At 49.2% G+C, this 15,819-nt stretch overlaps 1 protein-coding gene and 1 pseudogene across 1 annotated transcript in view; both read right to left on the bottom strand.

Moving 5' to 3' along the window:
• The window catches only part of LOC143986919 (ALK tyrosine kinase receptor-like), a gene marked incomplete at both ends in the record, with an annotated part of 240,164 nt that overhangs the window by 5,415 nt on the left and 218,930 nt on the right, over positions 1 to 15,819 (bottom strand). The window contains 3 exon segments of the mRNA XM_077485327.1: positions 6,416 to 6,506; positions 7,659 to 7,793; positions 12,425 to 12,526. Of these exon segments, the coding sequence (XP_077341453.1) occupies positions 6,416 to 6,506; positions 7,659 to 7,793; positions 12,425 to 12,526 (328 nt within the window).
• Positions 3,899 to 4,017, bottom strand: LOC143990958 (5S ribosomal RNA; annotated as a pseudogene).

The raw sequence follows: 15,819 nt of genomic DNA, 5'->3' as shown, positions 1-15,819 counted from the left end.
TTCTCCTGTAGACTTCCATGTCACTTCTCCTGTAGACCACCATGTCACTTCTCCTGTAGACCTCCATGTCACTTCTCCTGTAGACTTCCATGTCACTTCTCCTGTAGACTTCCATGTCACTTCTCCTGTAGACTTCCATGTCACTTCTCCTGTAGACCTCCATGTCACTTCTCCTGTAGACTTCCATGTCACTTCTCCTGTAGACCACCATGTCACTTCTCCTGTAGACCTCCATGTCACTTCTCCTGTAGACTCCAAAATGACCTCCAGGTCACTTCCCTCCTATCAATGTTACTGCTCCAGCAAACTCCTAAATGAGCTCCATGTCCCTTCCACCCCTTGAGTAGACTCCTTAAAGACATCCATGTCATGTCACTTCTCCCCCCCCCCCCATTGATGCTACTGCTCCTGTAGACTTCTAAATGACCTCCATGACCCTTCCTTCCCTTGAGTAGACTCCTTAAAGACCTCCATGTCACTTCTCCTGTAAGCTCCAAAATGACCTCCATGCTCCTTCCCTCCTAGTTTTGTTACTATTCCAGTGGAGTCCTGAATGACTTCAGTGCCACATCCCTTCTATTTACAGTGCCTTGTGAAAGTATTCGGCCCCCTTGAACTTTTCAACCTTTTGCCACATTTCAGGCTTCAAACATAAAGATATACAATTTTTATTTTTTGTGAAGAATCACCAACAAGTGGGACACAATTGTGAAGTGGAACGACATCTATTGGATTTTTGAAACTTTTTTAACTAATAAAAAAAGGAAAAGTGGGGCGTGCAAAATGATTGGGCCCCCTTGCGTTAATACTTTGTAGAGCCACCTTTTGCTGCGATTACAGCTGCAAGTTGCTTGGGGTGTCTCTATCAGTTTTGCACATCGAGAGACTGAAATTCTTGCCCATTCTTCCTTGCAAAACAGCTGGAGCTCAGTGAGGTTGGATGGAGAGCGTTTGTGAACAGCAGTTTTCAGCTCTTTCCACAGATTCTCGATTGGATTCAGGTCTGGACTTTGACTTGGCCATTCTAACACCTGGATACGTTTATTTGTGAACCATTCCTTTGTAGATTTTGCTGTATGTTTGGGATCATTGTCTTGTTGGAAGATAAATCTCCGTCCCAGTTTCAGGTCTTTTGCAGACTCCAACAGGTTTTCATCCAGAATGGTCCTGTATTTAGCTGCATCCATCTTCCCCTCAATTTTAACCATCTTCCCTGTCCCTGCTGAAGAAAAGCAGGCCCAAACCATGATGCTGCCACCACCATGTGTGACAGTGGGGATGGTGTGTTGAGGGTGATGAGCTGTGTTGCTTTTACGCCAAACATATCGTTTTGCATTGTGGGCAAAAAGTTGGATTTTGGTTTCATGTGACCAGAGCACCTTCTTCCACATGTTTGGTGCGTCTCCCAGGTGGCTTGTGGCAAACTTTAGACGAGACTTTTTATGGATATCTTTGAGAAATGGCTTTCTTCTTGCCACTCTTCCATAAAGGGCAGATTTGTGCAGTGTACGACTGATTGTTGTCCTATGGACAGACTCTCCCACCTCAGCTGTAGTCCTCTGCAGTTCATCCAGAGTGATCATGGGCCTCTTGGCTGCATCTCTGATCAGTCTTCTCCTTGTCTGAGCTGAAAGTTTAGAGGGACGGCCAGGTCTTGGTAGATTTGCAGTGGTCTGATACTCCTTCCATTTCAAAATGATGGCTTGCACAGTGCTCCTTGGGATGTTTAAAGCTTGGGAAATCTTTTTGTATCCACAACAGTATTAAGGACCTGCCTGGTGTGTTCCTTGGTCTTCATGATGCTCTCTGCGCTTTCAGCAGAACCCTGAGACTATCACAGAGCAGGTGCATTTATACAGAGACTTGATTACACACAGGTGGATTCTATTTATCACCATCAGTCATTTAGGACAACATTGGATCATTCAGAGATCCTCGCTGAACTTCTGGAGTGAGTTTGCTGCACTGAAAGTAAAGGGGCCGAATAATTTTGCACGCACCACTTTTCAGTTTTTTATTTGCTAAAAAAGTTTAAAATATCCAATAGATTTCGTTCCACTTCACAATTGTGTCCCACTTGTTGGTGATTCTTCACAAAAAAAATTTTTTTACATCTTTATGTTTGAAGCCTGAAATGTGGCAAAAGGTTGAAAAGTTCAAGGGGGCCGAATACTTTCGCAAGGCACTGTATTACGATGCTTAATTAAAAAGCGGATTATCCGCCGGAGGTTAATGAAATTAAGCCATTAATTGATCTCTAATTGTCTGTTAATGACACTCATTTGTCTGTTTATGGCCGCTGCGGGGCTGCGATGCTTTTGAGTCTCCGATAATCCGGCGCGGCTCTCTGGTAGAACGCGGAATGTTTCTGATCGGGGTCTGGGGGGCCCGGCGCTGAATTATAGAGAGAAAAGTCTCTCAGGGTTTTGCAGTTTGTTTGTTTTTTCTGTAGATCCAGCCAGATCAATAGGATGGAAATGTGGGTATTATGCCGAGCGCAGGAGGTGCAGATCTGACCCACATGCAGTATTCAGAGGTATTAGTCCAGATCACAGAAATGTTCAAATAAAGTTTTTAGTAGCTTTTCAATGCCATAGCAATGACCATAGGGATAGGGGGCAACTTCATATTATAGGTCATGGTGTAGCAACTGAATAATAATAATTGACATGGGGAAGGGCAACATAACAATAATGACCATGATGGGACAACTCCATATTAGTGACCATGGGGGGAGGGGAATGGAACTCCATATTAATGACCATGGGAGGAGAATGGAACTCTATATTAATGACCATGGGGGAGGGGAATGGAACTCCATATTAATGACCATGGGGGAAGGGAATGGAAGTCCATATTAATGACCATGATGGGGCAACTCCATATTAATGACCATGGGGCGGGGGGGGGTGGAACTCCGTATTAATGACCATGGGGGGATGGAACGCCATATTAATGACCATGGGGGGAATGGAACTCCATACTAATGACAATGGGGGGAATGGAACTCCATACTAATGACCATGGGGGGAATGGAACTCCATACTAATGACCATGGGGGGGGGGGAATGGAACGCCATATTGCTGACATCATCACGTCTGTGAGACATCATCACGTAGCGTGTGAGTTTCTCGGATATGACTTACATGTTTTGATACACTGTGAGTACCTTTTTGCTCATAAGGGCAAGAATACCCTTTTCCGGGCTGTATCAATGATCAACCCCAAGTATTCCAAACTCCTTGATCGTTTTTTAAGGAGGATTTCTCTAGGTTGAGAATCCAACCTAGGTATTCCAGGTAGTTGACTGTGGATCATACTGTGGTCTAAGCGGGCTACCAAATGGTCTATCAAGAGCAGATCGTATAGGTAAGCTATAATCATACCTAGAGCCCTTAATCTGGCTACAGGAGGGGCCCGGACCTTTGCAAATACTCGAGGTGCAGTATCTAGACCGAAAGGCAGAGCTACAAACTGAAAACAAAGATTTTCTACCTCGAAACTTAGATATTTCTGGTGAGCGGGAAATACAGGCACATGGAGGTATGCATTCCTGATGTCTATAGACGCTAGAAGTCCTCCACCTTATAGGATGGAGACCATTGATCAGATTGACTCCATGCGAAGAGAGCAGATATCCATAAACCGGTTTAGATCTTTGAGATTTAGAATGGATCTGACATACCCATTTGGTTTTGGTACCGTGAAAAGTTTTAAATAAAACCCCAATCTTTGCTCTTGCATGGGAACCACTAAGATCAATTTTCTGAGACAAAAGATGGTCCAATGCTTGAAAGAAAGACTTCTTTTCCTCTGGAATCTGAGAAAAACGAGGAGACGGGGACTTTCGGAACTCAAGTTTGTACCCTAGAGTTATTGTGGAAGTCACCCATCTGCAGCCTACGACACCTGGTATTCCCAGGTGGTCTCCCATCCAGGTACTGACCAGACCGGACCCTGCTTAGCCACTGAGATCAGATGAGATCGGGTGCTTTCAGGGTGATGTGGCCGTAGGCTCCCGACACTCTTCCTGCCAGACCCTTGAGAATTGCACTTGAGCGAGTGGGGGGGGGGGGGCCCCCATAAGGAGGCTTCAGTTTCCCTTTTGACGGCGGAAGCCCTCATGACTGCCTGGAGGCACTGGAGGAGGAGCTTATTTAAATGAAATACGTTTACTCCTCTTCCCAACTAGCAAAAGGGTACTTTTTCCACTAGAAATTTTTTGGATGTATTTATCCAAATCATCCCCAAACAGCCATTCACCGTGAAAAGGAAAACTAGCCAGGAGCTTTGCATGACGCTTCAGCTGACCAATCTTTCAACCATAAGATTCTATGCCTAGGCACCAGCCCAAGCGTAACGCGCGAGGCTCGAAGCTCTCATGGCGTCTATTGCCAAACATAATGCCGCTGGTAACTCGGCTAAGTCCTTGCCTGCTGATCAGGAATCACCTTGAGCACCTGTTCAGACTGGTCTCTCGAGGATTGACACCAATTGCTGCCGGCGCAGGTTGAGTCATCAAAGAAAACGTTTTTTTTTAATGGGAATTCCAACTTCTTATCCGTTGGGTCCCTAAGTATTTGAGCGTTGTCCTCAAGGAATGGACAGGAAAGGGATGGACAGCTTGGGGAGGCTTTAGTGAACCCAAACAAGAAAGTGGGCATATCAACCGACTCAATGAAGAGTAGCAAAAAAAGTGGAGCGGACAAATTCAGTAAGAATTGCACTATCAATCTCTCAGATTGGGAAGCTGATCCCCCCCCCCCGCATTTTATCCCTCAGAAGAGGAGTCATCAGCCTCTTCATGGTCCCCTGAGGGGAATTCATCTTCTCCCACCCCCAGATCCTCAGTTTGAGGGTCCTGGGTAATGGAAGGGGACCTGTCACATTTTATCCCATTCTGGGATGCGATTAAAGCCGCTGGCCAATCTTATCACGGCTTGAGGAAAAAACCCTCTTCAGTAATATAGACAGGGGCTGCAGTGTTAAAAACAATTGCAATATTTGACGTTCTGATGGCTCACTCTGACCGCCCCCCCCATCCTCTCGGGGGGAGGATGCCAATGTAGAGATGAGTTTAGGCTGTTTAGAGCTTGAAGGAGTCGCTTTTGAACCTGTTTCTACCCCCCCCCCCCTTCTGACTAGAGACCGATGCACAAATGCAGAGGTAATACCAGAAGAAATCGCATTCACTGCTTGAGCAAATAGTCCAGCAACTGTCGCGGAATGCCCAGGTCACCACTTATATGCCCCCTTTTTTTCTTTTGTTTCTCTCTGACAGCTGCGGTCAGCAAAAATGGAGCCTTTTAAAAGTACCCCTGCACGCCAACGTCGCACTAAGCCACGCCCACTCCATCTTTCCACCGTGCCCCCCCTCCTCTTTTCAAACAAGGGTGTTTTCCCACGTGAGCGCGGGCCTCCGATCAACGGGGATCGGTGTGTGTATGTGGGGACGGGGGGCGGAAAAGAGGAGAGCTGTGACAAACCGCCGTACAGAGGCGGTGGAGAACGAAGCGGCATCCGCCGACCGATCTGGCTTCTCCCTCTACTCAGAGAGGGGGGGAGCTTTTGTCCAGGTGGGGGGGGGGTGTTTTTAGAAAAAAATCCACCCCCAACATCTTACCGGAGACCTGCTCGCTCTGCAGCTTCTGCTGACACAGCATGATCTGAGAAAGCATGACACGGTACGTGCTCTATACAGCCCCCCAGTGGTGACTTTTAGGCATGGCAACATTTACTTTTTAAAGGAGACAATTCATAAGAAACTTTAAAATCCCTTAAAAATCTCCACTTACCTTTCCCGCCGCAGGGATTCTGTGGTAAAACCAACCATCTTCGCTCTTCACGGTGGGTTCCGTTTAAAAAAAAACCTTCAGGAACTGGGGCCCCTTTTTATCGGCGGATCCACACTCCTGGACCCGTAAAGCACCCTGCCAGAAAAACGTTATGGCTGAAAAAAAACAAAGCACTGGATCCCGGGGTCCAGCTCTCTAAAAAGAGAAGCGTTACGGGCTAAACCTCATTTCTTCTGCCACGGGGCCCGGGTACCATTCAATTTGGCCTCAAAAGTCACTTTGAATGGATCCGGCTGCATAGCTAGCCCCAGCAAGGAGCTCAGCACAGCACATCTTCACCCGAAACACTGGCGAAAAAAACGGAGGTACTCCCAGCAGTGGGATCGGTTATATAGGGAGTGGACTTCCTGTCTTAGGGTGTGCCAGTGTCCATCACTTGAAGGTGGCCTATAACCCATACAGTAACTACTATGGCTCTGTGTCCCGTGATGTACGATTAAGAAATATAAATCAGATTAACCCCTTGTCTTCCCTTATCCATCCAATACAAGATACAGTTTTAGCTGGAGTGTCATGTGACAGTTTTGCGTTTTTTTTGCGCTAGTTTTCCCCGCAGTACCTGTGTGCAATATTCTATTCTTTCCAGGATCGTGGAGAACAGAGGACGGTCTTCAGGTTGGTGCTGCCAGCACTGCGTCATGATACGGTATCTGCGGTTTAAAGGAGTGAAAAATCAAGAAAATGGACATCCTGACACGTCCCCGCAGTAGCAGTACTTCTGTTTCTCCACAAGATGTCCTCAGTCTACCAGTGTCATTTAAGGCGGAAAAGACTGAGGACATCCTATGAACTCAGGGTGTCATGACTCCGCCTCCTGTGGGGGCGGCACTACAGAGCCCTAATTTATAGTGTGTTGAAGCAGATAGCAGTGCAATGTCAGCATCAGCAAGGGAAGGGAGGGGGTGGGGTGGAACAGGACTCGTGTCACATGATTACTGTGCAATAAGAAATATAAAAGACGCAGCATCGGGGGGCCTCTGGGGGGAGGCTAAGCCCCAACTGGGGCTTTATAAAAAACATGAAAAAATAGAGGTGGCCACAGGAAAACAGACTTTTTTTTGTGTTACTCGAATCTCTATCTAACCCAAGGCAGAGTGACCCCTACTGCTGCATATTCCCCTGCGTCTGAGCATGTGCAGCTGCAAATTACTGACAGAGGTGAGGCAGTGTGCTTCCCAAGGTTTGGTCTGGAGACCATGCTGGACTGACTGGAACGGTCTCTAGTTGTAGGTAGGTGGCTCTGTGGGCAGTGAGCAACATATCAATTCCAATGGGTTGAGATCCATTGTGGACAGGGGCTTTGGTACTACTAAGAGGAGGAAGGTGCTTCCAGTGTGCAGGAAAATCCCGCTCTTGATGTAGGGTCCACAAAACATTTATTAAAAAATCAAACTTGTATATCGACCCAACGCGTTTCGGGGAATATACTCTCCCTTCTTCAGGGCTGATAGTGCGAACTCACAGCGCATGTGGAGCTGGTTCCTACAACGATTTATAAATTTTGAACTCCGGATCAACAGAGTTCTGGCTGGTGAAGGGGCAGCGGAACCTGGGAACCACCCCCACACATAATTATGCACAACAGCCATGAAGAAGGGAGAGGAGTCCATTCATCTGAAATGTGTTGGCCTGAGGTACATGTTTGCTTTTCTAATAAACGTTTTGTGAACCCTACATCGTGAGTTGACTTTTTCTGGACACCGGGGTCTCCTTCCTCCTCACCCAAGTGCTTCCATATGAGGAACATGGACTCTAAGCAGAAGCCGTCTGGCAGGATATCAATAAGACATAAAGACTCATACACGGGGCCCGGGCAGTTTTTGGGTGGATCCATCCTTCCTCCGCTTGTGACAAACTCCAGCACCTCCTGGTTGCTCCTACTGGGGTACGGCATGTATCCCAACGAGAAAATCTCCCACAGCAGAACCCCGAAAGACCTGGAGAGAGAGGAGATGGAGAGAGGAGATGGAGGAGAGAGGAGATGGAGAAGATGGAGGTGAGAAGAGATGGAGGAGATGGAGGAGAGAGGAGAGAGGAGATGGAGGAGAGAGGAGAGAGGAGATGGAGAAGATGGAGGAGAGAGGAGATGGAGGAGAGAGGAGAGAGGAGATGGAGGAGAGAGGAGATGGAGAAGAGAGGAGATGGAGAAGATGGAGGTGAGAAGAGATGGAGGAGATGGAGGAGAGAGGAGATGGAGGAGATGGAGGAGAGAGGAGATGGAGAAGAGAGGAGATGGAGGAGAGAGGAGATGGAGAAGATGGAGGAGAGAGAAGATGGAGGAGAGAGGAGATGGAGGAGAGAGGAGATGGAGAAGATGGAGGAGAGAGGAGATGGAGGAGATGGACAGAGGACAGCAATAAGAAGATACTCCATTCATTATACAACAAAACACATTTCTCTTTTGATAGATCTCCAGCCGTTTCCCTTCTGCTGCACTTCACCCCCTTCTGGTTGGGGAGCGCACATTGTGCAAGTGGAATGATATATTGCATTGGGACTACATGTCCCACGATTCCTAGCACAATGGACACAATGCACATGTGTGGTACGCAAGCACACGTATAATGATATGGACCCCCGGGCTCACTGCACATGCTCTCCCTACACATGGCACCCAAGTGGGCACATGATAGTGACCGTGGCCAATCTTCTCATGCACGCTCTAAAAAAAGAACCTGAGCAATGACATAAGGATAAGGACTCCGGCCCTTCTCTGCATGCATGCCCTAAACACAGCACTCAAGGAGGCACATGATATGGATCCTGGCCAATCTGCACAGATGCACGCCCCAAACATGGCACCTGAGTGGGCACAATCATAAGGACCCAAGGCTCTCTGTGTAAGTATGACCTAAACACCTCATGTGCACATAATTATAAGGACCCTCCCTGGCCACACTGCATATGCACACTCTAAACACGGCACCGTAACAAGCACAAAAGGACCCCAGCCCCTATTTACATGCATGACCTAAACATGGCACCCAAGTGGGTTCATAATGATAAGGACTTCGGCTACTCTGTGCCTGGGCACCCTAAACATGGCACCCAAGTGGGTTCATAATGATAAGGACCCCGGCTACTCTGTGCCTGGGCACCCTAAACATGGCACCCAAGTGGGTTCATAATGATAAGGCCCCCGACTACTCTGTGCATGGGCACCCTAAACATGGCACCCAAGTGGGTTCATAATGATAAGGCCCCCGACTACTCTGTGCATGGGCACCCTAAACATGGCACCCAAGTGGGTTCATAATGATAAGGCTCCCGGCTACTCTGTGCATGGGCATTCTAAACATGGCACCCAAGTGGATTTATGATAATAAGGACCTCGGCCACACTGCACATGCATGTCCCAAACAAAGCACCTGAGTGGGCTCATACTGATAAGCCACTCTACAAATGTGTTCCCAAAACAGAGCCCAGGTGGGCACATAATGATAAGGACCCCAGCTACTCTGTGCATGTGCACCCTAAAGAGGGCACCAAAGTGGGCACATAATGAGAAGGACCATGGCAACTCTTCGCATGCATGCTGTAGAAGTGGCACCCCAGCACACGCATAATGATAAAGACCCTGCTGGTAGTGCACATATCAGGGTGGCTATAATTGGCATCCATGGAGACCCTATAGGTGGCATAGCCCCCCCATAGGCAGAAATTAATTACCCCAAACCAGCAGAAGGTCATTATGCTGCATAATCACTCTGCACACAAGAAGGGGATTGGGCAGAGGTATCAGTATATTGTATATCTCTACATTATATTCCATGGAGGGATTCATCACGGCACAAAGACGGCTCTTTAGGGGCTTTTTTTTTGCGCCTCATCCTAAACGGACTACCACCCCTGGCTCCGTGTTATTATTATTATAATGTATATTGTATATTATGTATGTATTATACATTCTTGTGTTCTATAAACAGCCTGACAGTTCATTATGCAATGCGGAATAAACGACTCTATAAAACATAAGATGTGCCACAGGCCAGCCGTGCGGGACGTGCCGTCAGCTCCAGGGACCTGCATGGCCTCATCATCTCCCCTAAAATGAGGAACAAGCTTTGTTTTTCGATCGTCATTGGAAGCGATGAGGTGCAAATATTTTCTGGTTTGCTAAAATAAAAATAATAAAGTCTCCCCCGCAAAGGAGAAACGTATCACCCATCTGTCCTGCAACCGTCAATTCAGAGACACCGCCGCTTGAATCTGGCCTTGGTGGGAGTGCCCGATGCCTGCTGCCCTGCTGCTCTCAGTGGTTCCTCCCGCCAGCCTCCCAGTCACTGCGGATTACAGTACTGATGTAGGAGGAGACAAGGATCTGACACTTCCAGAAGATTCTTCACCTTTTCCTGGATTACGATGGAGCCGGCAGCGGGAGGAGACTTTACTATCGCTGGAGGCACTTTTTTTTAGACAGCAGAGTCACTTTAGGTAACTGTGAGCAACCAACTGACATATGATGGTCATCGACCAACTGACCCCAGAGAGGAGACCTGAAGGTTCTGGGTCATACAGCCAGGGCCGCTGATAAGAAAGTACAGCCAGCCCTCTTGTACTGGGCCCGGACCCCATCACTTCAAAAGGGGGGCTCAGGCACCTGCTGAGCACAAAGTCCAGCTCTACTGCCTTATTGCAGATATTGATCCTCTTCTACCTCCCTCTGCAGCAGTGCCGGCTTCTTTCCCTCTCCCTCCCTCCGGCTGCACTGCAGGGGGATTGGTTCTTACACATGCGCCCCTTACATCTGCTGTCCAGTCCTCCCCCCCATCTACCCTTTTCCCCCGCAGTGCTGCCGGCTTCCCTCTCTCCCATTGGCAGTTGCTGCGGGCACACAGGGGGTTGTTTCAGGATGGAGAGTGGGGGAAGGGGCCAGTATATATGTCATTTACTGGCCCCTTCTATTCCTGAATGCACACAGTGAGCAATCGGTACCAATCACTCCAGTGTCCGTTCATCACTGAAGCACAGTAATCTGTATTCACTATGCTTCAGTTTGTGAATGAGCAGGAAGCCTCGGAGTGCTTCCTATTCATTCATCTGTGCAGCTGAGGCTCCAGAGAAAGAGAATGATAAATTGATGACTTCAGTCACCTTCGGCCGGGATGGAAGGGGACCCTGTCAGGTAGACTGTATGGCAGTGGCGGCCCGTCCATAGGGGGCGCCTGGGCGCCGCCCCCCCCTCCAGGCAGCCACAAAAAAAAATACAGTTCCTTAAGTGCACTGTGTTCGGACGCCGGACACAGTTCCCTTATGGGAAGCGCCATGTCTATGCAATCACGAGATTGCAGACGTGGCGCTGCATTTGTGGGCGTTTAGCCCACCTTGCGGCGTTTTCTGAAGGGTCGAGTAGCATCCGCCCAGCCATAGTAACATATACTACAGGCGCCAGGCGGAAGCTACTTCGGCGCTTCAGATTTGATTGACATCTGACCTCTGTTAGATGTCACTTCCTGTCTGTCTCTCCCATTGCGCCCGGGAGAGGAACCAGGAAGTATGCCGCTCCCTCAGCGCTGCCAGTGGAAGGAGACACTGCTGGAGAGGACAACAGCAAGGTAAGTACACAGGCTGCATTGGAGGGGACACAGGCTGCATTGGGGGGGGACACAGGCTGCATTGGGGGGGCACAGGCTGCATTAGAGTGGGGGCACAGGCTGCATTAGAGTGGGGGCACAGGCTGCATTAGAGGGGGGACATAGACTGAATTGGGGGGGACACAGGCTGCATTTGGGGGGGAGCACAGTCTGCATTTAATGGGACACAGGCAGGCTGCATTTGGGGGGTAACACGGGCTGCATTTGGGGGGGGGCAGAGGCTGCATTTAATGGGAGACAGGCAGGCAGAATTTAGGGGGGACAAAGGCTGCATTTGGGGGGGCAGAGGCTGCATTTGGGGGGCATAGGTTGCATTTGGGGGGGGGCAGAGGCTGCATTTTGTGGGACACAAACTGCATTTGATGTGACACAGGCTGCATCTAAGGAGGGACTCCACTGGGGGCACTTGATGTAAGGAGGGGCTCCGCTGGGGGCACCTGATGGCATCTGATGGCAGGCGACGTGGCTAGTGACACGCTCAGGGCTCCCACTGATTCTGCATTATGGTGAGTTGAATGATTTAATTTTATATTACAATGTAATAATAGAAATAATGCACTTCAATCATCCTGACATCATAACAATCATGGTGCCGGGATGATTGAAGTGCTAACATCAGGTGTTTGGGTATCTTTATCTGCTGATTGTTAAACTTTCTAGAATACACATTTCTATTGTTATGTAGGATCTTGGCCTGCTGTCCCTTCATTCCTCTCGTCCCTCTCCCTCCATCCCTCGTTCATCTCAGACGCTAACCACGCCACCATAGAGCCACGCCCACTATTTTGTACAAACCACGCCCATTTTTACAAAGTGAGAGGGGCCAACAAGGAAGGGCGGGGTCTGGCGCCCCCCCCCCATCCTAAAACTTCCCCAGCCGCCACTGCTGTATGGGGCCCCCTTGATTTCTAACAGCAGCCCCGGGTACAACCTCCCACTCCCTTAATGGTTCTCCTCCACCTGTACGGGCTTACCACGTGTCAGTCTTGGATGTGAATATTCCTTCCATGAAGGCCTCGGGGGGCATCCACTTCACCGGCAGCATGGCGCACCCTCCTTTCCTGTAGTAACTGGCCCTGAGGAGCAAAAACATTCTTCATTTATTGCAACATGAACAGGAAAAGCTTTAAAGGTCATTCTGGAAACCCAAAATTTGTCCTCGTCTTAAAAAGGAAGCACCTCCCTGTGTCTTTATTTAGGAGATTTCGCCTTAAAGAAACTTTATAGGTGTTGGGTGGAGTGGAGAGGGATTAGACCCCCTGTCAGCTTTGTATTGCTGTTTGTGTGGGACAGGAAGTGAAGGGAAATCTCCTCGACAAACCCCCCCCCACTATATCCAAAATGAAAGAAAAACTGTTTTGGCTTTAGTTATACTTCAAATTCCTGAAACCAGACTTCGCTATTGAAAAGTATTTAACAAAATGAAAAGGTGGGAAACCAACTATTTCCTGTGAGGAGCAAAACATCCGACCCCCTTTTATAAATCGGACAAAGAAAGAACAAAAAACATAAACCATTAAATGCAATATGGGAAAAAGTCTCCGGACACGTCACCGTCATGCCTGTTTGAGGTTATTGGAGATCCCATTCCATACCTGTGGGCAAAAAAAATGGAGTTGTCATCTCCATGACTATTAATTTGGCCATGGAGGTGACACAGCGGGGAATGTCCACCAATGAACACACAGTGGTCGGAGAAGGCGGGAAATATCCACCAATGAGCACACAGTGGTTGGAGAAGGTGGGGAATTCCACCAATGAGCACACAGTGCTTGGGGGAGAAGGCAGGAATGTCCACCAATGAGCACACAGTGGTTGGAGGAGAAGGCGGGGAATGTCCACCAATGAGCACACAGTGGTTGAAGGAGAAGGCAGGAATGTCCACCAATGAGCACACAGTGGTTGGAGAAGGCGGGGAACGTCCACCAATGAGCACACAGTGGTTGGAGGAGAAGGCGGGGAATTCCACCAATGAGCACACAGTGGTTGGAGGAGAAGACGGGGAATTCCACCAATGAGCACACAGTGGTTGGAGGAGAAGGCGGGAAATATCCACCAATGAGCACACAGGGGTTGAAGGAGAAGGCCACGAATGTTCACCAATGAGCACACAGTAGTTGATGGAGAAAGCGGGAAATATCCACCAATGAGCACACAGTAGTTGATGGAGAAGGCTGGGAATGTCCACCAATGAGCACACAGTGGTTGGAGAAGGCGGGGAATTCCACCAATGAGCACACAGTGGTTGGAGGAGAACGCGGGGAATTCCACCAATGTGCAAAAAGTGGTTGGAGAAGGCGGGAAATATCCACCAATGAGCACACAGTGGTTGGAGAAGACGGGGAATTCCACCAATGAGCGCACAGTGGTTGGAGGAGAAGGCAGGAATGTCCACCAATGAGCACACAGTGGTTGGAGGAGAAGACGGGGAATTCCACCAATGAGCACACAGTGGTTGGAGGAGAAGGTGGGGAATTCCACCAATGAGCACACAGTGGTTGGAGGAGAAGGCGGGAAATATCCACCAATGAGCACACAGGGGTTGAAGGAGAAGGCCACGAATGTTCACCAATGAGCACACAGTAGTTGATGGAGAAAGCGGGAAATATCCACCAATGAGCACACAGTAGTTGATGGAGAAGGCTGGGAATGTCCACCAATGAGCACACAGGGGTTGAAGGAGAAGGCCGCGAATATCCACCAATGAGCACACAGTAGTTGATGGAGAAGGCGGGAAATATCCAAAAATGAGCACACAGTAGTTGATGGAGAAGGCAGGAAATATCCACCAATGAGCACACAGTGGTTGGAGAAGGCGGGGAATTCCACCAATGTGCAAAAAGTGGTTGGAGGAGAAGGCGGGGAATGTTCACCAATGAGTGCACAGTGGTTGGAGGAGAAGGCAGGAATCCCAATGAGCACACAGTGGTTGGAGAAGGCAGGAAATATCCACCAAGGAGCACACAGTGGTTGGAGAAGGCAGGAAATATCCACCAAGGAGCACACAGTGGTTGGAGAAGGTGGGGAATGTCCACCAATGAGCGCTCAGTGGTTGGAGAAGGCGGGAAATATCCACCAATGAGCACACAGTGGTTGGAGAAGACGGGGAATTCCACCAATGAGCACACAGTGGTTGGAGGAGAAGGCAGGAATGTCCACCAATGAGCACACAGTGGTTGGAGGAGAAGGCGGGGAATATCCACCAATGAGCGCACAGTGGTTGGAGGAGAAGGCGGGGAATTCCACCAATGAGCACACAGTGGTTGGAGGAGAAGGCGGGGAATTCCACCAATGAGCATGCAGTGGTTGGAGGAGAAGGCGGGGAATTCCACCAATGAGCATGCAGTGGTTGGAGGAGAAGGCGGGGAATGTCCACCAATGAGCACACAGTGGCTGGAGGAGAAGGCAGGAATGTCCACCAATGAGCACACAGTGGTTGGAGGAGAAGGCAGGAATGTCCACCAATGAGCACACAGTGGTTGGAGGAGAAGGCAGGAATGTCCACCAATGAGCACACAGCGGTTGGAGAAGAAGGTGGAGAATGTCCACCAATGAGCACAGTGGTTGGAGGAGAAGGCGGGGAATGTCCACCAATGAGCACACAGTGGTTGGAGGAGAAGGCAGGAATGTCCACCAATGAGCACACAGAGGTTGGAGAAGAAGTTGGAGAATGTCCACCAATGAGCACACAGTGGTTGGAGGAGAAGGTAGGAATGTCCACCAATGAGCACACAGTGGTTGGAGAAGGCGGAGAACGTCCACCAATGAGCACACAGTGGCTCGAGGAGAAGGCGGGGAACGTCCATCAATGAGCACACAGTGGTTGGAGATGAAGGCAGGAATGTCCACCAATGAGCACACAGTGGTTGGAGAAGGCGGGGAATGCCACCAATGAGCACTCAGTGGTTGGAGATGGCGGGAAATCCACCAATGAGCACACAGTGGTTGGAGAAGGCAGGAAATATCCACCAATGAGCACTCAGTGGTTGGAGAAGGCGGGGAATTCCACCAATGAGCACACAGTGGTTGGAGAAGAAGGCGGGGAATATCCACCAATGAGTGCACAGTGGTTGGAGGAGAAGGCGGGAAATTCCACCAATGAGCACACAGTGGTTGGAGGAGAAGGCGGGGAATTCCACCAATGAGCATGCAGTGGTTGGAGGAGAAGGCGGGGAATTCCACCAATGAGCACACAGTGGTTGGAGGAGAAAGTGGGGAATTCCACCAATGAGCATGCAGTAGTTGGAGGAGAAGGCGGGGAATTCCACCAATGAGCACACATGGGTTGAAGGAGGAGGCCGCAAATGTTTACCAATGAGCACACAGTAGTTGATGGAGAAGGCAGGAAATATCCACCAATGAGCACACA

The sequence above is a fragment of the Lithobates pipiens genome, unplaced genomic scaffold (assembly GCF_037356315.1).
Source record: "Lithobates pipiens isolate NorthernLeopardFrog02 unplaced genomic scaffold, aLitPip1_a1.2 Scaffold_18, whole genome shotgun sequence".
NCBI lineage: Eukaryota > Metazoa > Chordata > Amphibia > Anura > Ranidae > Lithobates > Lithobates pipiens.
Note: the sequence above shows the minus strand (reverse complement) of the source record. Positions and strands in the feature narration are given on the sequence as shown.